Source organism: Hirundo rustica, chromosome 6 (assembly GCF_015227805.2).
Source record: "Hirundo rustica isolate bHirRus1 chromosome 6, bHirRus1.pri.v3, whole genome shotgun sequence".
Taxonomy (NCBI): Eukaryota; Metazoa; Chordata; class Aves; order Passeriformes; family Hirundinidae; genus Hirundo; species Hirundo rustica.
The window spans coordinates 47473949-47497537 of record NC_053455.1 but is presented as its reverse complement, the minus strand read 5'-3'; the positions used below and the strand labels follow the sequence as shown (position 1 = coordinate 47497537).

The 23589-nt window shown below is 55.0% G+C and overlaps 1 protein-coding gene across 3 annotated transcripts in view; it reads left to right on the top strand.

Annotated features, from left to right (window-relative positions):
- The window catches only part of DUSP8 (dual specificity phosphatase 8), a 40712-nt gene extending 17762 nt beyond the window's left edge, over window positions 1–22950 (top strand). For all 3 annotated transcript variants that reach the window (XM_040068028.2, XM_040068027.2, XM_040068029.2), the window contains exons 3-7: window positions 3132–3270; window positions 19600–19766; window positions 20884–21043; window positions 21242–21365; window positions 21757–22950. In XM_040068028.2, the coding sequence (XP_039923962.1) occupies window positions 3132–3270; window positions 19600–19766; window positions 20884–21043; window positions 21242–21365; window positions 21757–22852 (1686 nt within the window). In that variant the 3' untranslated portion in view covers window positions 22853–22950. The remainder of the gene's footprint in view (window positions 1–3131; window positions 3271–19599; window positions 19767–20883; window positions 21044–21241; window positions 21366–21756) is intronic.
- Window positions 22951–23589: the final 639 nt, after the last annotated feature.

Genomic DNA, 23589 nt, shown 5'->3' with positions numbered 1-23589 from the left:
TACTTTTGAGCCCTGTGCCTGGCTGCTCTTTATGTTGATGGAAGCCCTGTTATTTCAGTGGGGTGATTCACTGTGTTTTGAAACAATACGTGACTGAGATATCAGTAGTAATTGGGACAATAATAATAGCTCGCTCTTATCTTAGCCTGGATCACCTGTAGAGCATCATTATCCCTGCTTGGCAGCTGGGGAGAGACGGAGCTGGGACCCAGGCTGTGCTGAACCACGCTGTGCTGGGGACTGATGTCCATATGGGAGTTATCTCCAGCCAGAGCTGGGGATGGCGATGGGGGGGCCAGGGCTTGGCACAAAGGCAATGAGTTGATGGTCTCACCTGGGGTTTGGTTGGAGCTGTTGGCCAGGTGGTCTTGGCTCCAGGCTGGTCATAGCCCTCCAGCCAGGATTTTAGCAGGGAGGAGGTTTATTCTTGAGGAGTTGCTCCGGGGCACCTCCAGCACTGGAGCGGGCCAGCAGCTTTTCAAAAGCATGCATGGGTTTGCAAGCCCCACTCAACATCTACCTGGAGCCGAAAGACTTGCTGCACCTTGGCCCTGCTGTCCCTTGCTAGATGGATGTGGGGACCCTGTGTGGAGGGTGATGCCTGGGGTTACTTCAGCAGTCTTGGGGTGGCAGCAACTCCTGTGGAAGTGCTGCTTCTCAGAAGGATAACTCTGTTGTCAGCTGTGTCTCTGTTCTATGCCAACACCTGGCAGAAGCAGGAATCTGGTATGGAGCATCTCTTCAGCTTTACCCTCCTCCTCTGCCCCAGTTAGCTTTTAGCCTTCTTATGTTTAAGGCCAGAGATGGGGCATTTCATGAGGGCATGAGACGAATGGGAGACCCATGTGCTTGATTAAACATTTCTGTCTTATTTCCCTTTGTGGTGAGGAGCCAGGATGCCAGTGCAGGCTCCTTGTATGCTCCATGAGGGCTCCTCAGGACCTTCCTGCAGGTCCCAGCAAGCCAGGTATTTATTTTCTGCAGCCAGGCCGTGTGAGGCCAGCAGTTGTTTGGCATTTACACTGAGTGAAACCTTATAACTTTAATAAGACGTAAACCGTGTTGCACATCTCTGCCGTCTCTCAGCAAGCCTGCAGTAATGGCCCAAACAAAGCCTTCCCGCGTGGAGCGAACACTAAATCCTATTGTGGGATAATGCTGCTCAGCCAGAGCTGGTTTCTCTCCTGAAGCCTCCTCAGCCTGGACTGTGCAGCTGGGATGAGCCCCTGCCTCACTGTGCTTTTGGGGGAAGATGTTTTTGCTGGCAGGGGGCTTCAGGGTGAGAACTGGGTCTTTGGGATGTGCCAGGGAGCCTTGAAGGGCTAGACAGCTTCTGAGGACTTGTAGGTTCCCTGTTCTGATCTGGCTTGTCAGCCACTGTGTTTCCCTCTAGCTGTGCTTGGATGACTTCCCACAAAAGTCCTGCGTCAGGACTGGCTGAGGAAAAGATGCTGGGGTAGATCCTCATCTGGCTTATTTCAGGTGGCTTCAGTCATTTTTCAGTGTCTTATTTTAGAATTCCCATGTCCTTTTCTCTTCCCTTTTATCCTGCCCTTTCATGCCTCCTGTCATCCTGCTGAGCTGTGGGGCCAGTTTTGCCTTCCAGTCCCCGGTGCCAGGCTGGGGACAGGTGTGTCCTCTGAGCCCCCCTTCCTCGTGCACAGCTGCTCGTGGTGCCCCGACGGGGATTTCTGTTGGTGCGGGGCTGTCCTTCCGCTGCGGCGCAGAGATGTGATGAGCTCAGCTAAATCTGTGCTCTCTGCAGTTTTATTTGGATGGCGCTCACGTTGCTGAGCAGGGAAGCACCTGCAGCTGGGTGTGAAAGCAGCATTAATAATGACGACAACCCTGAGCAGATCTGCTCTGGTGGTGACACAGGGTTTGGCAGTGAGATCGCAGAACAAGGCGGGTGTCCGGGAGCCGTACCTTGTCCAGGTGGTCTCCTAAAGACGTTTTGGAGAGGGCTTGGCATGGGGTGGGCAGTGGGCAGCTCCAGCACTAGCTGAGAAGAGAGCAGCTTACACACACTCCCTCCTTCCCTGCTTGCTGCTGCTTCCTCCTCTTCCCATGATGTGATGGATGCACTTACCCTGCTGGCTGGAAGGGCAGGTGTGTGCCATACACCCAGCTCTTCAGCAGGTGAACTGAGCTATGCCTCTGTGGGGATTTTTATCTACTTTAGGTGCATGGATCTTCAGGTAGGTGTGGGAGCGTCCAGCTGTTCCTTGAGTACTCTCATTGCAATCCAGTCATCACTGGGTGTGGGGGGACTCCTGCCTGCAGACATTGGCCTGTATGAAGATTATCCCACCATGTCACCTGCCCCAGTTTACCCCTGCAGTGCTGGGCAGCTAGGTGCAGTTTGTGGTATGTAAAATGACGTGGGAGCAGCCCAGGAGCTCCTTCCCCTCTTTCCAGTGTATCCCTGCAGTGTGCAGGCCCCAGTATACATTACAAAAGGAAGAAAGAACATCATCCTGAACATCCGCTAAGCAAAATAAGAGATTTTCCCTCTCCTTCAGCCCTTATGGGTGATCTGCAAGTTTGGGGTGAGGCATAATGCCTACAGAGGTGTTACTGTGCTGTGCTTGGTGTCCCCAGGCTGAGCCCTGAAGAGCTGCTGATCCAGCTGATCCCCACTGACTCCAGCCACAGCACCAGGGCTATGCTGGGAGCACCCCTGCCTGCAGGACCACTCCGAAATCCCTGTGTTCTTGTCCCTGTGACACCAGCCAGGCTGAGGAAAAGTATCTGAGGGCAAAAGTTGGCTGGGGTGGAAGTGGTGGAAGAATTTGTGGTGATTTCTGGATGCAGTTAACCAACAGCAAGCTGAGGGTGGGCCATGGGGAGGAGTGAACCTCTTTTGGGTAGGATGCTCAAAAGCACTTGTAGCTGGTGAGAGTGCGCCAGTGGGCATCTCTACAGACACACTCGCAGCTATGGAGCAGTGTCCCAGCCTGGCTGGACACTCCATTTGTTGGTCAAAACCAGCCTGTGGAAATGGTGTGGAGCTGGAATTTCCTGCTTGTGTGACCACTAAATTCAGCTTTGCTTCCCATGGTGGTGTGGACAGCAGCATCCTCAGTGCTCGGGCTATTTCTCTGATGCCCGGTTTTTGCCGCTCCCTGCAGGTGGAGGCGGAGGACCACCAGGACGTGGTGGTCTACGACCAGAGCACGCGGGACGTGACCGGCTTGGCTGCTGACAGCTTCCTCTCCATCCTCCTGGGCAAGCTGGACAGCTGTTTCCACAGCGTCTCCATCCTCACAGGTAGGAGCCCTGGGTTACCACTTCATCTCATGCTCCAGGCTAAGGGGCACTCGTGCCCTTAGCCTGGAGTGACGGAGCTGTGGCCGTCCATGTCCATGTCCACCCGCTTCCCCGGCCACCAGTGGCTGTGGTGGAGGAAGGCAGCCCTGCATGCAGGCTGAGGAGGCTCAGCCCACGCTGGCATCACTGGGTCCTCACCGTGCCTTCGTTCCTTGCACTGTCTGTCTCCCTGCCGCTGCACCCACCAGCCGGGGTGAATGAAAGGGGAGGGTACAGAGGAGTTGTGGTGGCATGGATCCAGCCGTCCAAAAGCTGCCCTTTGTTCTCCCATCGCCGTGTTGCTTCATCCCTGGTGAATGTGCCAAGAACCAGACCTGGTTCAGGCATTCTGCTCCCTCTTGCTGCTGTTAAAGGGAGGGCAGGAGAAGAAATCCATGGATGTACTGGAAAGGAGAAGGATGGCAGGAGCAGAGGGTCATCACTGAGTGAGTCAGGGTCTGCTGGAGATGACGTTCTCCGGGCACAAATGCGCAGGCAGGAGGAGGCACGTGCTGCCCTAATTACAGTCCTGCTGCAGTGAGGCAGGTGACTGATGAACGAAAAGCTCCGACCCAGCAGAGAGGAGAAGAGAGAGGCAGGAAACTGCCTGAGGGAGGGCTGAAGATGCCTTTGATTCCCCTTGGCTGGGACAGCTGGGCATTTGGCCTGATGGCTGCCTCCCTCTAAGCTTTCTCCCCATGGATGGGTGGGCAGGCACTGCCCCATGCAGCCCCTCAGTCCCACTGAGCTCAGCCATGCTCCTAAGCAGTGCCAAAGACACAGAGATGGGAATCTCCTCTGTCCCTCAAGCCTCTCCTCATCCTGTGGCTCTTGGATGCTCCTTTGGGGCTGAGGTGGAGGGTACCGACCCCTGTGCCCTGGGTCACCACAGGGATGGAGGGAACTGCCACACCCGCAGAGTGACAGACCCTGGGAAAGGGTAAATGTGGGAGGGAAGGTAGCACAGGCAAGTGGCATTCAGGGAGCCCTGCCCATGCAAGGCAGGGGTAAGTACTGTTGAATTCAAGCAGCTGCATTGTAGTGGGGAGAACAGAGCAGAGAAACAGTGGGATTTGGGATTAACCCACACCCCCTGCCCCCCGCCCAGCCTCAGGTTCTAGCAAGAAAAACAAGCAGGGACTACATGAAATCACATTAAAGCTAATTATTGTGGCCTGGACTGCAGGAGCTGTGCTGAGGCCAGTGCTGGAGGATGCCTCCCTGAGCTGGCTCTGGCAGCCCCTGGCCTGCCTCAGTAGCTGTGCCTGCAGTTCCAAGGTCACTGTGGCATAAACTAGGGCACAGCTTGGCATATGGTGCAGGAGAAGTAAAATGTGGAATTCAGCTGCATCTGGGAAGGAACCTTCTTAGTCATGGGGATGGGTCAGGAAATAGCCTTGATGGTGTGACCCTGGCACCCCTAACCCACTGCCACTTTCCCAGGGCTGGGTGAAGAGCAGTGCTGTGCACTGGCTGCAAATCCCTGCCCGCTTCCACCGAGTCCTCCTGGAGATGACCAGGGCTGCGTGAGGTGCCCCTGAAAACCCTGGAGCCTTTTCCTGCCTTGAGACAAGTGGAGGCCTGGGGGAGCCTCATAGTGCCAGTGCCCCCCAGCTGCATGCACAGCACACACCAGCACCGTGCCACCCCCTCAGCCATCAGCACACCACCACCAAACCCCTGCCAGCAAAGCTCAAGCCTCCCAAACCAAAAGTACAGCAGGGCCTCAGCCTGATGTGGAACATGGGCCACCAGCAGGTGGAAAAAACTGGAGATGAAATGTAGAACACTGGGTCATGGTGGCGGTGTTTCACATGGAAATCATGACTGGAATGGCTGCGCAGAGCATCCAGGGAAGGCTGGGCACGCTTGCAGCAATGGGTGTGGGCAGCAATGGGCTGGTGTAGCAACAACTCTGGAGTGCTTGGGAGGTCTGGGGCAGGATATGTGAGTGAGCCTGATTCTGAACCCTTGTCCTTATGGGGTGTAACCCCTCAGTCTGTCCACTCCAGCCTCAAGCACCTTGTCCTGCCCCAATCCATCTGGTGCCTCAGAAGAGGTGCCTCAGTCCTCCTTGGAGGTGCCTTGTGACCCCAGTGGGCTGGCAAGGGCTGCTGAAATCTCAGCCTGTCCCTCAGTGGATGCCGTTACCCCAGGGAAGCTGTCTGATGGTCCCCAGTTGAGTGTGAGAGCCCTACACAGCCCCTCTGTGCTGCCCAGCTCTCTCAGCCCCAGCAGATGCTGGGGTCTGTGCCTCCGTGTCCCCGTCTCATGCAAACACCAGGCTTGGCTGTTCTTGCTCATCCCCAGACCAGCGACCTTCTGACCCCTGAGGCAGCTGATGGAGGCCGATGGGTGAGGACAGGGGAGCTGGGGGTGGCAGGACTGGTGCCAGGGACTTCTTAAGGGTTAACAGCCCAGAAGCAGCGATTCCAGTGGCTGGCAGGGGAGAATCTGAGTCAATTATTCCCAGTCTTGGAAATCATCAGCTTCTTTTTTTTTTTTTTTTTTTTTAATTGTGTAAGTATAAATAGTGCTGCTTGCTGCCCTCCATCCGTGGGAGCAAAAAGACTGTTGATTTATATGGTTTTCCTGACATCACATGAAGTGGTGGAAAACTGAATGGAGCCAACATTTTTCCTGCATTACGTAATGCCCCCTCCCTCCCAGCCCAGCTCTGCTATTCCTGCAGGAGCCTGACTGTTCTTTAACCTTTGTTTACTTCAGCACAAACCTATGCTTTTTTTTTTTTTTTTTTTTCTTTTTTTTTTTTTCTTTTTTCCTCACTTATTCTTCCCCCTTGCAATCACCCACTTGGTTTTTATTGAGAGGCATTATCTGCTTATGAAGCAGCAGCAGTCTGGCTCTGTTGCTCCCTGACAGCTCCCATGTGCCAGCTCTGGTTTTGGAGCCTGTCCAGAGCTGTGTGTGGTGCTGAGCTTGTGGGTGCTGAACTTCACCAGCTCCTCTCCATTTGTCCACCTGCAGCGGGCAGTGTGGAGATTTTCTTTTACTCCTATTCAGTGGCTAAAGGTGACGGCCGAGGGCTTAGGACGCTGGTTCAGATGATGCTCAGCCACCCATCCTGTCCCTGCTTCGGGTCCTTAGGCTGAGCACCGGGCCCCTCTCTCCCACGCCTGAAGCTGTGTGCCAGCCGGAGACAAAAAGCAGGATGGCAGCGTGGCCAGCAGTGGTGGCCAGGCTGCGGGGCTTGGCACCCCCGTCGCACCACAGAGGTCTTTTCGCTGCAGTTCCAGGTGCTGGGGGAGCTTCACCGCTGCCCTGCCGTGCTCCGACCTGAAACAGGCCCCTCAATTGCGTTCTGAACTCGAGTCATGAGCTTTTCATCTGGCTCGGGAGCGCGTGTGAGATCATCTTCAGCGCCCCCCTCCCCCCGCTTTTGTACCAATTCTTCAAGGAATGTTTAAATTTTCCAGTCCTGTTCTTTCTAAATTTGGAGCGTCTGTTTACTCCCAGGATTCGGAAAGAATGTAACAATATCATCAGCGACAAATCCCTCCCAGCCCTTCACTCGCCATCCTCCTCAGTGAGCGCTGGCCGTGACCCAGCTCCTCTCCGGCCCGGCGGTGCCATGGCCATCCGGCACGGCTGCAGAGAGGGGGAATTGCATGGCTGCAGCGATCTGGGCGGGGGCTGAGATTTTGGGGATTTTGGAGGAATCTACCAAAGACAGGTGACTTTGCCGCAGGCAAAAAGAAGTAGCAAAAAAAGGAAAGGGGATTTCCATTGCAGGAGCTGACTTGGGCTGCCTTTTAGTATTAAAAAACAAAACAAAACCCCCCACACTTTTTTTTTTTTTTTTTTTTTTTTTTTTTTTTTTTTTTTTTTTTTTTTTTCCCTGTGTAGGGACAGTCCTAAAAAGATTTTAAACGTCAGGGTGACTGAACATGACTTTCCTCATCCTTGGCTGAAAATTCTGTAATGCTTTCTCATGTCATGTTGGTGAGAAGCCACATGCCAGCCACACATCTCCCTTGCTGCCTGCTCCTCTTGAAACATATTGGGCTGGAGCTGTTCTGGAGGAAAAGAGACGATGAATGAAAAAAGCCAAGCTAGGCAGGTGTGAAAGCAGGGCAGAGGCAGGGCAGGGCAGAGCAGAGGGGGCTTGCCTTCAGTCCAGGTCTCAGAGGCTGGAGTGATAACATGTGCTTCCAAAGCTTGTCATGGCATATGCTGAAGACAGAAGCTTAGTTGGATCCAGAACCAGGGTTGAGGTGTCTTTTCAAACTCAATGTAAGGAAAAAACATAAACTAAAACCTAAGAAAGAAAATACCTCAAATACCCACACTTTGGTCACAGAATCACAGAATATTTTGAATTGGGAGGGACCCACAAGGATCATCAAGTCCAACACTAAAGTGAATGACCCATACAGGAATCAAACCCTCAAAGCCACATCCTTGGGTGTCATTAGCACAGTGCTCTAACCATGTGAGCGAATCTCAGGGTTCATCAGTCACAAGCTGTCTGATGGGAGTGGGGAGGGAGAACCTGAGTGCAGCTGGCGATTTGATGGTCACGTTTCTCATCACCCACTCTGCACAGCATCATGATTTCACCTGTTGAGTTTGGGCTGTGAGATACAGCATGTGCAGAATGCACCAGCTGGTGGGTTTTGTCCCCTGACTCCAGCAGAGCCTCTGCTCAGTACATGGGCCTGAAGGCGCCCTTGTAGGTCGAGCATTAGGGCAGTTTCAGGTACCCTCAGGCTGTAATGTCTAAGAGCACTTGAGGACTTATTGGCATGAATCCATCAGGTGCACCTGCAAGATTTTCCTTTAAGTCTGATTACTGTTTCTGAAGCTCCTGCAAGTACCTCTGTCCACCTGTGGCCATCTCCATCCCATTGCATAATGTGATGAACCCAAAGAAGCAGACGCTTGGCTGGCAGGAGTGTGGGTTATGAATAAGGAGGGTATGGGACTGGGATGAGACAGGAAAAAGAGCTCCCATAGGGCTCTCAATTTCTTGCTTTTCCCAGGTTTGGGAGTTCTGAAGAACCAGCTTTGTAAATAATGTGGATGGGGATTCGGGTTGTCCTTCATCTAAAATTGCCTACATGATGGTCAGGAAAGGAAGAAGGGTAAGAAGGGCTGTACAGGAGCTTACATCCAGCTTTTCTTCAGGCTGTAGGCGAGATGCATGGGGATTACCTGTGGTGATGTTTTTCTTTTGACTGTACAGAGGACTGGAGGTAGTATAATGACACCGGCCTAGAGGGAAAGGTATTTTTTAAAAGATAAAATGGGAATACCAGGTTTGTGATTTTTACAATCCCGGAGGTTTAGGTAACTCTCTGAACCTCCCTTCCTCTCATGCAAAACATCCCTGGAGGAGTTACTTCCCTTCCTGCAGCAAAGCCATCTGGGACCACTTCAGGACTGTGTTTTCTTGCCCTCTGTCTCCTCTTCAGTGGGTGCTGGCATGCAGCTTCAGACACCCAGCCTGGTGGGTGCCCTAGGGAGTGCTCCCAGGGCAAGGCACAGAGGTGGAGTAAGGTGCCCCCTTCTCACCCCGAACCACAACCAGGAGATGCCGGGGAGGCTTTCGGCCCCGGCGGGACCAGTAACTGCATCCCTGGGAGGGGTTAGGCCAGGTCATGTATGTGCAAGGCTGATTGTATTCCAGACCCATGCTCTAAACCTCCCTGTTTAGCAACGCTGTCGTCAGACAACTTGTTTTCCCGATTCTATAATTACCCTCAGGAGCTTCCCCTCCCCCTCTGGCCGTGTTTTTAACTATTGGACCCAGAAAAAGCAAGCAAAAGGGTCAAAGGCAGAGTGGGACAGAGGAGAAGGGGCTTAGGGAAGAGCAGCCCTCTGGTTGCTATGCCTTAGAAAACTGCTGTGTAATTTCATTTCTCATTTCTGGAAGGTCACCGGGAGGAAGGCAACTTCCCTAGTAAGAGATCCTGATGGGCAGGAGCCACTGCCCAGTTACAGTTTCCTTCCTTTTGAGAAATCTGCCGCCCCTCATCTGCCTCCCCCTTTTCCCTGGTCCTGTGCTGCATGCCTGCAAAAGGTCATCACTGGCAATTATTACCAGGTCGCAGTGCTGGGTGGAGAGAGGAACCGCTGGCCCTGCCCAGCTGGGCTTGTGCCAGGCTATAGGCACTGTCCTGACTGGGTATGTAGGTGCTGGACAGGGACTCATCCTGCTCCTTGCTCTTGCAGGAGGATTACATGAGTCGTTCCAACCCATAGCAGCAGATGTTTTTCCAGTGAGCGCTGTGGTAATGAGAGTGAAGTGAGGCTGACAAGGCTGGGCATCTCTCCCTGGGTGATGCACCTCTCGTCTGCTAAACGAGCTGGAGGCAGGATGGGTGACATCCTGGCCAGGAGGAGCTCCTGGGAAAAAGGGACAAGGGGCAGCAGCTGATACATGGAATGTATTTCTGCACTGTGGATCTTGCCTTTTATCTCTCTGTTTGCCAGCTGCCCCCTGACCCAGGTGCCAACCCCTATACTGGTTTTGGCAAAAGGGTGAACAAAATGGGGAGAGAGCAGAGAGGAGGATGCTGCCTGGGAAATGGTGGCTGCAGTGGCATCTCCATGTGGCTGGACTTCACACTGGTGGAGGAAGGGGACTGCTGGCTATCTGCTCGCTTGTCTTTTGCTGAGGATCAGAGAGGTGTGGGACACTATAAGCCTCCAGCATTGAGGTCTACTTGGTGGTGTCATGCCCAGCTTCCCACCTGATGCTCCCAGGAGCCCTGAATTGAAATCTCAATCCAAACACATCCTGAAGGACCCTGGCATGACCAAAATAACTTGTGTCCAGGGCTCTGGGAAGCCTGAGGGAGATGGACAACCAGAGGGGAGTGAAGAAAGGCAAATTTTGTTTGTGCACCTTTGGGTCAGGAGCAGGTTGAGTATTGCATCCCCTAATTCACCACATGCTTCTTGCAGCATCTTCCTTGCCTGCTGCCCCTGCATGACCCAGTGACCCCAGTAGAGTGACTAGGTCCCCCCCAAGTAGACCCCCAGCCACAGCCACTGCAGCGGGTCACAGCACGGGTAGAGCACTGCTGCTGCAGTGGCAGTAGGACACAGAGGGATCTCCATCCCTGGCAGGTGTTAGCACTGGCCACAGCATCATGTGCCCTCCCTTGTAGTGACAGTGGTGACAAATGCGGGGGACCACAGATCCCCCTGGGGACCTGCTGTGGTAGTCACTTCTCAAGCATGGCTTGTGGGGGAAGGCTGCTTCTCTCTTCCAGCCTAGTTGGAGCACGCTTTGAATTTTATCCAACCTCTGACCCACATCTGATAATAATCAAACCATATTTGTTACAACAACAAGGCTCGTTAGGAGGCTGGCTCCGCTCGGGGTGGGGGGGAGGAGACAGCACTTAGTTAATGCAAATGACCTCATCTCATGTGATGTCATTCAAAGGAAAAACACTGAAGTCACTCACATATGGCTCAGCCTGGGGTTTTTCAGCCCATAAAGCTTCAGATTTTCAAAGGCACAATACGTCCCCCCCCTTCTCTCCCCCGCTTACTATAATCCTGAATGATTTTCTGGAGGCCTGGGCTCAGACCAATAAACTTGTAAGGAGCTGTGTGGAGATGTATTAAGGAGTCCTGCGGGTGGGAAGCGGGGGACAAGTAATTTTCTCCCCCAGAACAAATGCAGAGAAGAGAATACATCACTCCCCACCTGCTTCAGAAGCTGCCAGAGATGGATAGACCCCCAGTGAGACCAGGAAGGGCCATTCCTATATGTCCCCTCTTGCTGGAGTTTTGCACGAGAAGGTTTTGGCAGAGGGTCCATCTCCCCCAGACTATGGTCCTGCTTTGCTGGGACCAGGCAGATAACTCCATCTGACATGGCCACGCACAGGTGTGAGCTGCCCAGTGCCAGCAGCCCCTTTTCCTGCCAGCTGTTGGGACCCATTCAGCTCCAGCTGTTTGGGAGCACTCCAGGATGAGCATCCCCCTGAGTGGTGCTCTCAGTGGAGATAGTAAGGATCAAGAAGAGCTGGTCATTAGGGACCTGCTGTCTCGACTCCAGCTCTGCCCTGCAGCAGAGAGCCCGGGAGAATTTATTTAATCGTTTGTGGCTCAGTTTCCCTCTTGGGAAACTGAGATCACTACGTTGCCCTTCCTGGAGCTGGGGTTCAGAGTTAAACGTCGCCCAGGGGATGCACGTTGGTCCTGCTAGGAGCCGCTGTGGGGAGGGGGTGCAGCCGTGGGGTTGCTTTCACGGTACGAGGATCAGCAGGGAGCCGGGATGGAGGGTAGTGCTACATCCTCGCTTCGTTGTGGGGGTTTGATCGCACACCGCCCTGGCAGGTGCTAAAATGAGGTGTGGGCATGAGCTTCCTCCCACCACGTTCCCGTCCCCCATATTAACTGCGCGGGGCCGAAGCCGGCGTGGTGCAGCGATCCATCTCCCGCCGCGGCCGCTCGCTGCGGGGGTCTTTGGGCCGGCGAGAAAATCGCTGTTGCGCCTTTAAGCGGGGAGCGAAGCATATGTCAGCCCGGCGTTGTGCTGCGTGTCTGTGTGCTGAGTAAGGAATGCGGCCGCATGCCTGACCCGTTAGCTATGAGCGCGGTACGGACGCGCAGCGAGCGCGGCGGCGGATGGGGCGGCTGCTCCCGGGCTGAGCTCACTCGGGTTGGAGCGGGCGGCGAAGAGGGGGGCGGCCGGGGAAAGGGGGTTACGCCGAGCCCCCCTACCCCGCTCGGCTTTTTTTAAATGGTTTTTATTTTTTCAGCCTGAAGGCTGGAGCCGGGGGGAGGCCGGCGTCGCTCTGCCACAGGGGCGTTTTTTTGGTTTTTTTAGTATTTTGTTTGCCCGCCAGCTGTTTGGCGACGGTGAGAGGTGCCCCCGCGAGCCGCAGCCCAGCTGCCTGGATGCCCGTGGATGTAATGATTGCTCCCTCCAAGGACCAGTTCTGGACAGACATGCGCGAGGGGCAGATGAAGCTGAAAATAAGGGTGCGGAGGATGAAGGAGAGCAGGGACAAGAGAGGTTTGTCAGCCGGCCCGGCGCCTTTCCTTCCGATGGGGACGGAGCGGGAAGAGGGGGCTGCGCCGCCGGAGCCCCGCTTTGCCCGGGGGCCGGAGATCGCCTTTGCCGAGCGGCCGGCGGGGAGCGGAGCGCGGTGCTGGCCATACAAAGAGCACGGGCAGCTGGCGAGCGGGGAGATGGAAGCGAGCGGGGAGCGTGCGGAGGGGAGCGGAGCGGAGCGATGGCCGGTCCCCAGCTAGGGGCGACGTGCGCAGCGCCGGCGGAGGCGGCCGGGCTGGGACAGGAGCTGCGCGGAGAGGGCAGCTCCTTCAGGCAGGTGAGCGGCTGTCTGCAGCGGGCAGAGGCAACTGCAGCGGCCCCGGCGCTAGGCAGCCCTCCCACCCGCTGCGGGATCCGGTGAGACTGTCCGGCCGCGGGGACCGCTCCGGGCTCCCCTGAACCCTTCGCCATCTAGGCTAGCTTGGCGAGTGCGCGGACGGAGCGGAGCAGGGAAGGAGGAAAGCTGCGGGAGCCAGGAGGATCTGCCGCCAGCATCTCAGCACCCTCGGGCGCCGGGTTGCTGGAGCGGGGCGGCGGCACCGGGCGGAGGAGAGTGCGCGGGGCAGGGACGGGCGAGGACGGAGCGGAGAACAAGGGGCCGTCGGCTCAGAGCGCTGCGCTGCTGCCCGCAGCCAGGCAGCTGCCCGCCGGAGCCATTTCGCTTCACCAGCGCTGCCCTGCCTGCCCATCTTGGGTGGTTTCTTTCAAGAAAGGGTTTTGCAGTGTTTCCACACACACCCCCCCCCCCCCCCCCCCCGGTGTCAGAGCAAAGGGCACGCGGAGGAAGGGGATATTAACTGGAGCAGCTTAAAAATATGCCGAGCCTGGGATGACCTAGATTACCAAAGGGTTGAATCAAGCAACTTCCCCTCCATCACCACTTAAAATGGGAGGCTGCTAAAAGTGCTTGACAGGTTTTTGTGGCATGAAGCACATAACCCAGTGATGGTGTCATTAGTAATAAGTCACTCCTGGAAATGACACATTTTTCTTTACTTAGAACGACTAAGGCTGGTCCAAAGCAGGCACAGTCACCAGAGGAAAATCAAGCTCAACAGCTCGAGGAGTGTGTCCGTGGTTGTGTAGGCGGAGGGCTTCCTTTCTGCTGCTTTTCCTTTTTTTAAAGATGTTTTCCATTTTTTGGGAGAATGGGAGCAGAGTCTGGGACCAGCCTGCAAGGCATGGGGGGCTGGCACAGGTTGCGAGGCAGCAGGGCACTGTAGCAGCAGATGGACAGAGGCTGTTCGGGGTGACTGTTGGGGAAACAGGGAGTGCACATGAATCTATAATAGGGCTGATTCATCGGCTTTCTCATCCCCACTGCCTGGGAGAAAAAAAATGAGCCAACAGTGGGGTGATGAAATTTTGTGCCAAATGAGGGGATGGTGAAACCTGGGCAGGGGAGTAGGGGAGTGGAAAAAGAGGCTGGTTGAAAACTGGACTTCTTTCTCCCATGCTCTGAGAGATGGGGGGACATAAATGAGCATCAGCCCGGAGAGGGCAAGCTGGGCAGGCTGCAGAGCACCAGAATTTCACCAGGCTAGTGGGAAGGATGCGCAAGCAAATGGGCTGTGTCCACATCAGGCATTGCTGGGAGGGATGGGCAAAATCAAAGGGGACTACAGTACCCGGGGAAACAGCGAGGATGGAGGCGGGGGGAAATTCAGACACGTCCCAAGCAGCAGGAAATGCTGACAAAGCCCCGGAGCTCCCTGGAGCACAGTGAGTAAGGGTGGCAGTAAGCAGTTTCATCATGCCGCCCAGCTTAGCTGCCGGCACCAACAGGCTCCCGCCCAGCACGAGAGTCAGGGAGATGGCGTTTTGCAAAGAGGGATTTTCCCAGCGGCTCTGGGGGTTGATGTGCAGCTTGCCAGGCCCCTCCATTTTCTGTCCTTCAATTCAACCTGCGGCAGAGATGCTCTGCCGAACACTCGGGCTCACTGTCATAAGACATGATGCAAGTGTGGGCTGGGGTTTTGCAGGTACCCCCCCAGCTCTTGTCATCTCCTGCCGTACCTCAGTTCAGCGAGGTGCTTTCACTGTTGGGGATGGATGGGTCAGAGTGCTGGGAGCAGCGTGTTCCCTGAGGGGCTGGGCTGATGAAGAGGGGGTATCCAGGCACCATCCTGGCCACCAAGACAACGCAGCAGTGCGGGAGCCGTGCCGGCGTGGCGGCTGCTCCAGCAGCAAGCCGAGGCGCGTGCTCGCTTGCATGCCCCGCTGCTCCTCGCCACGTGCCGCCCTGGCAGCAGCTCTCAGCCACCACAGGCATTTTAATGAGAGCCGGGCAGAGCCTGGCCTCTCTCAGCCCCCTCAGCTGCCAGGAGCTTTAGCGGGGCAGAGGGTCTCCGGCACAAGCTCAGGCGCAAAACTCATTGGTGGGGCTGCGGGCTGCCGCAAAACCTCTGGCAGCTGCTTGGAGAGCCGGTCTCTGAACAGCTCCGGCTGCCGCTCTCTAACTCTCGTTATTGCAGCGATCAGGGTGGGCTGTAAAACACATCTTTAATACCCCGTAGGTCTCCTTCTAGCTTCCGGGTTGAGAGCTGGGGGTGAGGAGTGGGGTGTGGCAGCTGCTGGCCCAGGGAAGATTTACAGTTCTGGATCTCTTCCTCCTTGCTGCCACAAACTGATGACGCAGCAGAGTGACATGTCACCTCTTCCCTGTTTCTTGGTGGGGACCTTTGAGCCTGCAATGCACAGGGGAGGCTGCTGAGCAGGACATGTTGTTCGGTGTGTCTCTAGGAAAACGTCTATGAGATTCATGAGTGTTCAATATGCATGTGGCTCTCTTGAAGAGCAGTTTTGGGGCGAGGCAGGTGCCCTGGGCAGCCCTTTCGCAGCTTCTTGCAGTCAGCGGGGCACAGCATCAAGACCAGAGCTATTGGGTTGTTTCAGAGGTCTCTGAAGGAGGTGGTGAGTCCATGGGGCTGGAGATGAATGTGCAGAGTGCAGCCATCAGAGCAAGGTGTGAGAGGCTTTTCAAGCCCCAGCTCCATTTTACACTTCCAGCCTAGAAAAATGGCCTCAGTGCAGGGAGAGATGCAGGGAACAAGGGGGAGCTGGGATATCCATGCTTTGTGTATCCCGCACCTTCCTTTTATCCTCAGCAGTGCTTCTGTTAACAACTCATGCGGCTTAATGGATTATAAATCCCTAAAGCTGAGGCTTACCACCAGAAGGAAAATAATGCCACACTACATCCCTGTCACTAGTCAGGACTTCGTCACCTTCCATGTCACCTCCTCTGCATCATCACTGCTGCCCAGCCTTGGCAGAGAAGGGCACGGTGCAACTTACAGGTGACAGATTTTGCCTGCAATGTTGTCAGTGACCCAGCTATGACCAGGATGTCCCCAGAGACCATCTGAAGGTGACAGCCGCAGCAGTGGAGGGTTCCCCAGCTGTATCAGAGTCCCAGCTGAGCAGTATAACATGTCTGTCTTCACATTGTGTAATCTCCTTCCATGTCTGTGTTTTTCTTCTTTTTGGTTACAGCCATCGTAGGGCCGTAGGCAGACACTGGTGCAGGGACTGGCAGAGGGTCTCCTCACTGTGAAGTTTGCTACTGGAGGGGAGGAGTCACACGGCTCCCAACAGTTCCAGCAGTGCAGGTACCCCAGGAGCCTGTTCAAAGATTCTGCTGGCATCTTCCCCTTGGCCTGATGGACCAGCTCCAGGAGGATTTTTGAGCTGTTTGCATTCCCTCTGCAGCATCTGTTCTCACAATAAATCCAGTTTCATGGGAGGTTATCATAGATGTTCAGCTGGAAAATGGGCAGAGGGGAGGGCCTGGCAAAGATGGTGATGGGGAGAAGTTGTGGTGTTCTTCCCTCTCCTCTGTTTGACAGAAGGGCAGAGCAGGGCTGGGGGCTGGCCCACAGGGTCTGGCATCCACGGGAGGTGGAAGGGTGGTCAGCGCTGCGTAAGTGAAACGTAGGATGGGGAAGATGCAAAGTCTCTGTTATACTCTTCCAGCACTAAGTTGCTGCAACACCCTGTGCCTCAGTGTGATTTTCACTTCCTAGGCCTCCTAGAGCCTGCCTGATGCTGGTGATGCTGGTTCTTGGCTCCTCTTTCCTCCATTTTCAGCAGCAGCAGTGAAAGAATCCCCACTTTTGTTCGGGTTCCCTTCCCTTCCAGTTCCCACTTCTCTTCCTGGGCACTATCTCTGCCTCAGGTAATTGCAGTAGGCAGGCAGACACTGTTTTTTCCAGAGAATGATTTGGAGAGCCCTCCATGCTGGAGCCATGAGCAGCTCACTGGGCCATGCCACACAAGGACCAACTGCTCCCCAACAAGGGTAGGGGAGCATCCAGAAGAAACCAGAGGTCCCCAAACACCCACTCCATAACAGATAATAGTCCTCCCTGAGCTTAATTCCACATATGCCAAGAGAAATGGTGCTTCTGGCACCAGCATTGCAAATAAAAGAAGAAAGGCTAGAACTGGTGCTACCCTAGCTCCTCACCTCATTGGGCTCTGCTTCTCTCTCCCAGCAAAATCTGAGATCCATGGCCTGGGGCATAGAGGGGAGGAAAGCCCAGGTATCAGTTGAAGCCCAGACAGGGACATTCACTGCCTTTGGGATTGTTTGAAGAGCTGCTTCACTTTCTAAAAATGAAAAGCATGCTGGAGTAGCCTCTGCAGGGTGGGGTGAGGCTTCCATGTTGGGATGGTGTCAAGTACCCGGCCCCATCTCTGGGGTTTCCCCCAGGCCCAGGCTGCCCTCAGCAGCTGCAAGTATGGGGGACATGAGGACAGGTGGGCTGGGAGCATGCCTGGACTCTGGACACAGGGTCGAGGCTTTGCTTAGGACAAGTGAGATGAGCTATGGGCACCATTTCAGGTGCCAGCATCCTCCAGTTGTGGCAGCCTGCCTAGGTAGGCAGTGCAGCTGAGGGTGCTGCTGCCACTCTGCAAACATCCCGGCTTGTTTCACAGCCCCTGTGCTCCTGCCTGGACTTCCCTAGGCAGGGCTGGCAGAGGATCTGCTGCCAGTTGAGAGTGGTGAGGGCAGGCAGTGGGGAGAGAGCAGCATGCCCTGACCTGCTTGAACTATGAGCTCACCTTAAAGAGTCATACAAACCCATCCGCTGCCCTGGGCAGCTCCTGATGGATGTGAGTGCAAGAGGCTGGGCACCTATGGACCAGAGCAGGCACTGATCCCTGGGGCTGCATTTGTGTGCACCCTGCTCCCCAAAAACGTGCTATAGTCCTTCAGAAAAGTTCCCATGTTGTTTCACACAAGCCCAGAGTCAGATCTCTGCTCCACTCAAACTCAAGGCTTCTCTGGCGGCAGCTGAAGTAAACACTTCCCCACAGTTTCTGCCCCAACATCCCCGAGGCTTCAGCACGGGGCAAGGCAGGGAGGTGGCATGTGTCCATGCAGAGCTCTGGCTAGTGATGGACAGTCCTTGGCAGTGGGGGCACGGTGTAGGGATGAGCAGTAACCAGAGCTATGCTGCACCTGTGCTGGGGCTCCTGCTTTTGCTCTGATTTAATGTCCCAGTTGAGAGGTGATGTCATTCAGAGGGAGACAGAGAAAAGGAAGTGCTGGAAAAGATAAGGTGCTTTAACTCTACCCCTCCTGTCTTGACAGGGTTTTGAAGCTGGGAGATGTGTTAGCTGCCAGACAGGAAAACATAAAAGAGGGGAGGAAAGAGGTTTGTTGAAGGACACCTTCCTCTTAGGCCAGTGGGAGCTGACACCAGGAGGTGCTGAGATGGAGTGTGATGGAGGACCTTGGATGTTCCCAAGTGGTGTGAGCATGATTTTGTGCACTGCTTTGGCTTCTCCATCACCGTCATCTCACAAACATGTCAGATGACTTGTCTGCAGCACCAGTTGTGCCTCTCTAGAGCATGGGTGCCACACCAGCAGCCAGAAAGGTGCTCCAGGAGCATCGGCAGAAATGTTGTAAAAGTGCTGGAGAAGGTAAATTGAGAATGTGCCAAGGTTGCCCTGCTTCAGAAGGGGAGATGGTCTGGCTCGTTAAAAGGTTGTGTTTGTCTGTGGAGATGAGCCAGGGATTCTCATGGTGCTCAGTCTGGGGACTTGGGCTTTCAAAAGGATCTCATGGGAGCATCCTGGTTCCTTTGACAGTCAAAGGCATTCAAGCCCCCAAGTCCTCTCTGCCCTTTGGGTGATGTCAAGCTGCATCTGCTCATTCACATGACTGGGAAAACTTCAAGGGAAACTTGAGGCAGATATGACTCAAGCTCCTCTCTGTTGCATGGAGCTGCCACCCAGATGTCCTCAGCTGGAGGGGAGTGAAATTAGGACACTGCTAGCCAGACCTGGTGCTACCCTGGAGTACAGGATCAGCGAGTGACAGCAAATCAGGATCACCAGTGGTCTTATGCAGCTGTGCAGGACATGCAACAGCACCGGAGGTTTTCCAGCTCCCCTTGCTGCCCGCTGCGCGAGCAGGTCAAGGCTTGCAGCCCTGCTCAAGCTTTCGGGACTGGCTCTCAGGCTTTTGACCATGCTAGACATTGTGACAATAGCTCTGGCTGTCACATGCCAGCTATTGCAACCTCAGCTGGGAGTTTTCTTTCAACACTGGGCTTCAAGATGCTTAAACTGAGTGTGACTGCCCAGCTGCTTGGTGCAGTGAACTGGACACTGCTTGCTGTCACATTCAGCGAGGTCAGAGCATGAAAAACAGCAGTGGTCTGCAAGTACCATTATGCCACCATGGTGTGGCAGAAATTATGGGCTTGGCAGGGCTGGGCAGAGGGGGCATCTCTCAGAAATGATGATGTGTAAGTGTAGCCAAATGCAGGAAGATTTGGGCTGACCTCCCAGACTCTAAGTGATTTGCATCTCAGTGGGCTTGCTTGTTATCATCCTGCCCTGATGGACTTTGCTATCAAAAGTTGACCCTGTCCTCAAAATAGTAGGGGCCCAAAAAAAGAACTGTGTCTTCCTGTTACTTGTCTGAATGAAGTGGAGAAGAGCCAGCTTCATTGGAGAGGGTGTGGGATGCCTCACATGTGCGTCAATATCCAGCTGTGACAGGGAAAAATCAGAGCTGGTTCTCCATTCCTTTGTCTGTGTGTGTGTGTGTCACAGCGATCACAACATACGTGCACTGCTTAGTGGTGGCTGGACGCTTGTTGCTCCTGGAGGCTCTGTTCTCAGGGCTGCAGCGTTATGACCACTGCATCCCCTGCCCAGGCCTCAGGGTGCCAACTACTGATGATCTCAGCCTTGCTACTCCAAGCTCAATGTCCCCATTTTCTCCACAGGAGGCTTTGCCACCTTCTCATCCTGCTTCCCAGGGCTCTGCGAGGGGAAGCCAGCTGCCATCCTGCCGATGAGCATCTCCCAGCCGTGCTTGCCTGTGGCCAACGTTGGCCCCACGCGCATCCTGCCACATCTCTACTTGGGCTCCCAGAAGGATGTCCTGAACAAGGTACAGCCCCGTGGAGGGGACACATCTGCCCTCTCCCATTGGGGCCCCAGTCATGCAGAGGGGTGAAAGTATAAAGGATTCCTCTCCTTTCCAGTGGGAAGACCACATAGTGCCCTTTAAAAGGTGCCAGAAAGGCTGTGCTGTGATGTCACACCAGGGAAGGAATCTTGTTTAAAGGAAACATAATGATGAGAAGAAAGAAAGAGGAATTGCAGTTAAAGTGCTACCAAGCATCTGCCTGCTGCAGCCCTGAGGGTGCCAGCCAGGCATCCTCATTCATGGCAGGCAGGGAGGGAGTGGGACCATGACACCAGACTGGAGTTGGAGACAGAAAGGAGGGAAATTATGTACAGGGAGTAGAAGGAAATTAAAGAAAAAAATCACAAGAATGTGAGCCTGGGAGCTGGACTGGCTCCATCAAGCCTGCTGGAAAGGCAGGAACCAGCCACTGGAGAGCGAGGGCTGAAATCCTGGGGCCAAAATCCTGAGGAGCCAATGCCAGGCAGGGAAATCGATGGTCTCCTTCCTTCCTCACCTCCTTGGAGGGTTTTGTTCATGTTTTGGAACTGTGTTTTCTGCCATCCCCACAATGTGGCCATGTGCTTGAGAAGAGAAGCATTTCAAGGCCTCCACCCTTGACCTCACTCTGTTGCCTGTGGATAGAGCATCTTCTGGCCACGTTAGTTAATGTAGGGTGCTACCAGTGCCTCACTCCACACTGTTGGGGAGATGTCTCCTTTCTCCCTCAGCTGATACTTTCACAGCTTCCAGATAGAGTTTTTACTCATTTTCTTTCTTGTATTGTTGTATTCCTCTCATACTGGGGTTGTTGGGCTTTCCCCTCTGAAACACCTTTCCAGGTGTCTTTGGCCTTGCCCACTTTAGTTGGACCAAAATAAAGATCTGCTGAGGTTCAAACTTGTGTCATCTAAATTGACATAACCTTTTCAGCTGGTCTCTCTTGTATTATCATCAACTGGGCCAAGGCAGTACTAGGAGACCCACAGGAGAAAATGCTGGGATGGGAAAAGGCAGGGAGTGTGCGTGGCAAGACAGACCTTCAGTATGTGCTGCGGGCTGAACTCAGCTGATCATTTGATGGCTTCTTTCCCACCAGGACCTGATGACACAGAACGGGATAAGCTATGTCCTAAATGCCAGCAACTCCTGTCCCAAGCCAGACTTCATCTGTGATAGTCACTTCATGCGCATTCCTGTCAATGACAACTACTGTGAGAAGCTGCTTCCCTGGCTGGACAAGTCCATTGAATTCATTGGTGAGCTTTTCTTATAGTTGCAAATCCTCCAATTCTCAGCCTTCACAACCTGAACTCTTCTGTCCTCCCCGGTCTTGCTCCCAGCAGCTGTTGTCCTCTCACACAGAGGGGCTGAGGGTTGTGGAGGGAGGCTAGAAGAGTTTTGCTCACTATTGTTGTCCTATTGTTGTCCTCTCTGTTTCCTCTGCCGTCCTCCAGACAAAGCTAAGGTGTCCAGCTGCCAGGTGATTGTGCACTGCTTGGCTGGGATCTCCCGGTCAGCCACCATTGCCATTGCCTACATCATGAAGACCATGGGCATGTCATCAGACGATGCTTACAGGTGAGTTTTCCCCTGAGGGTAGTGGGGTGGTTATGCCAGTATGATTCACTCCAGGGAAAGAAAGCAGGCTGAGCCCAGAGGGAGAGGGTCAGGGCTCCTTGAAGCTCTGTCTTGCCTTGGCTGGGTCCCAATAAAACAAGCCAAACCAAACCTGCCCTCATAAAATGCATGCAACAAGGAATGGTTGGGAGTGGTAAAAGGGAATGGAGAGGCAGTCCCAGCTCTAATCCTGGAGCATCCCAAGGTTCCCCAAGATCCCCAAGATCCTTTTTTTTGGAGGATCTGGTCAGAAGGTTCCCGATGATGCCTCTTCTCCCTAAAGAGGCTGAGAGAGTAGGGGTGACCCACTGAAGGACCAAGCACCAACGGGGCTGTCTGTGCCTCCCGGCAGGTTCGTTAAGGACCGTCGCCCATCCATCTCGCCCAACTTCAACTTCCTGGGCCAGCTCCTGGAGTACGAGAGGAGCCTGAAGCTCCTCAAGGCCCTGAAGTCAAAGGGCGACTGGAGCGAGGGGGACGCCCAGCAGGACCCAGCAGAGGTGACTGAGAGCAGCCGGCAACCCCCAACACCTACCTCAGAGAAGGCCGAGGACGTGCCGAGGAGCACCGGCTCGGCATCCCCCACCAGTGACCCCGAGCGGCAGGGCGGGACCCCAAAGGTCCTGTCACCCACCACCCTGCAGCAGGGGCTCAATGGCTTGCACCTCTCCTCCGAGCGCATCCAGGACACCAACCGCCTGAAACGCTCCTTCTCCCTGGACATCAAGTCAGCCTACTCGCCCGGCCTGCGGCAGGACCCCCCTGGGCCCCCTGGACCGGGGGAAGCCCCCAAACTCTGCAAGCTGGACAGCCCCTCGGGCTCGGGCAGCCTCAGCCCCTTCTCCCCAGGGGCGGACAGCCCCGACCGGCCCGCGGGGCCCGAGCTCCTGCTGGAGGCCAAGGTGAGGCAGCGGCGGAAGCACCGGCACGCAGCGGGCTCGCCGGCCCACGGGCTCAGCCTCAACGTCGGCGGGACCTGCGCCACGCGCAAGAGCCCCGGCGCCGAGGACGGGCTGCCGCCACGGCTCGGCCAGCCGCCCACCGCGCCCGGCGCCGCCACCGCCGCCGCTGCCTGGAGCGGGATGCACCTGGAGTCCCCCAGCACTGCCTCGGGCGAGGCTGGCTGGTACTTTGGCAAGGACTCGGGCGGCGCCGGCGGCAGCGGCGGGGGCCTGTTTCCCAGCGCCGGCCCGTACCCGCCGCCATTCGGCTGCGGCGCAGCGGCGGCCGGGTGTGAGATCAGACTGAGGGACAAGGCGCGGGCAGAGCCTCGGGACGGGCGGCACAGCTGGCATGAGGAGGCCGGGGCCGAGAAGCAGTTCAAGCGGAGGAGCTGCCAGATGGAGTTCGAGGAGACCATGTCCGAGGGCAGGGCTCGGGAAGAGCTGGGCAAAATCAGCAAACAGTCCAGCTTTTCGGGAAGCATGGAGATCATCGAGGTGTCCTGACACTCACCCGGGGTGCCTGGAGACCTGGGACGGGGCGGGGGCGGGGGGATATTTAAGCTGGGGGGGGGCGGGAAGGGGGACGGTGGGGTCGGGGGGTGTATTTATACTTGCGCGTGCATTTTCGGGAGCGCAAGCGCTGAAACCGAAGCGAAGGTGGACGAGTCTTTCCAGAGTCGGGAAACATAGCGGCGGATGCTTAGTGTCCCTCTTGCACTCACCCTGGTCCTTTCCCGCCCAGCCCCAGGGCGCCCCAGCCCTCAGAGATCCGCACTCAAGATTTGGGAAGAGGCACTTCAAGTGGGAAGAGGAAGGGGTTGAAATTTTTGGCTGTGGTGATGGGGCACAGCACTTGGAGGGGGGACCACAGCCGCCCCTTTCCTCCGCCGTGGTGCGCTAAGCATGCTCCCCTGTGTTTCTCTGGCTAAGTGTCCTAAAAATGCTGCACTGGAGCAGCCCTATACATATATAAATATATATTATATATAATATAAAGAAAAAACCCGAAACACACACACACACACAAAAGAAAAGGTAAATGGTTTTACTGCAATTTTTATTGAGACGTAAATAATATTTCAATTTTTTTGTTTTGTTTTTAATTTATTGAAGCTGTTCATTCTGGCAATGATTTGCAGACAATGTGGGGCGGTACTTTCAGCTCTATTTTTACTGTGTATGGTATTTAAATCTGAAATACGAGTTTCTAAGCAATATCTGAGGCCTGTGGCTCCTTCTAT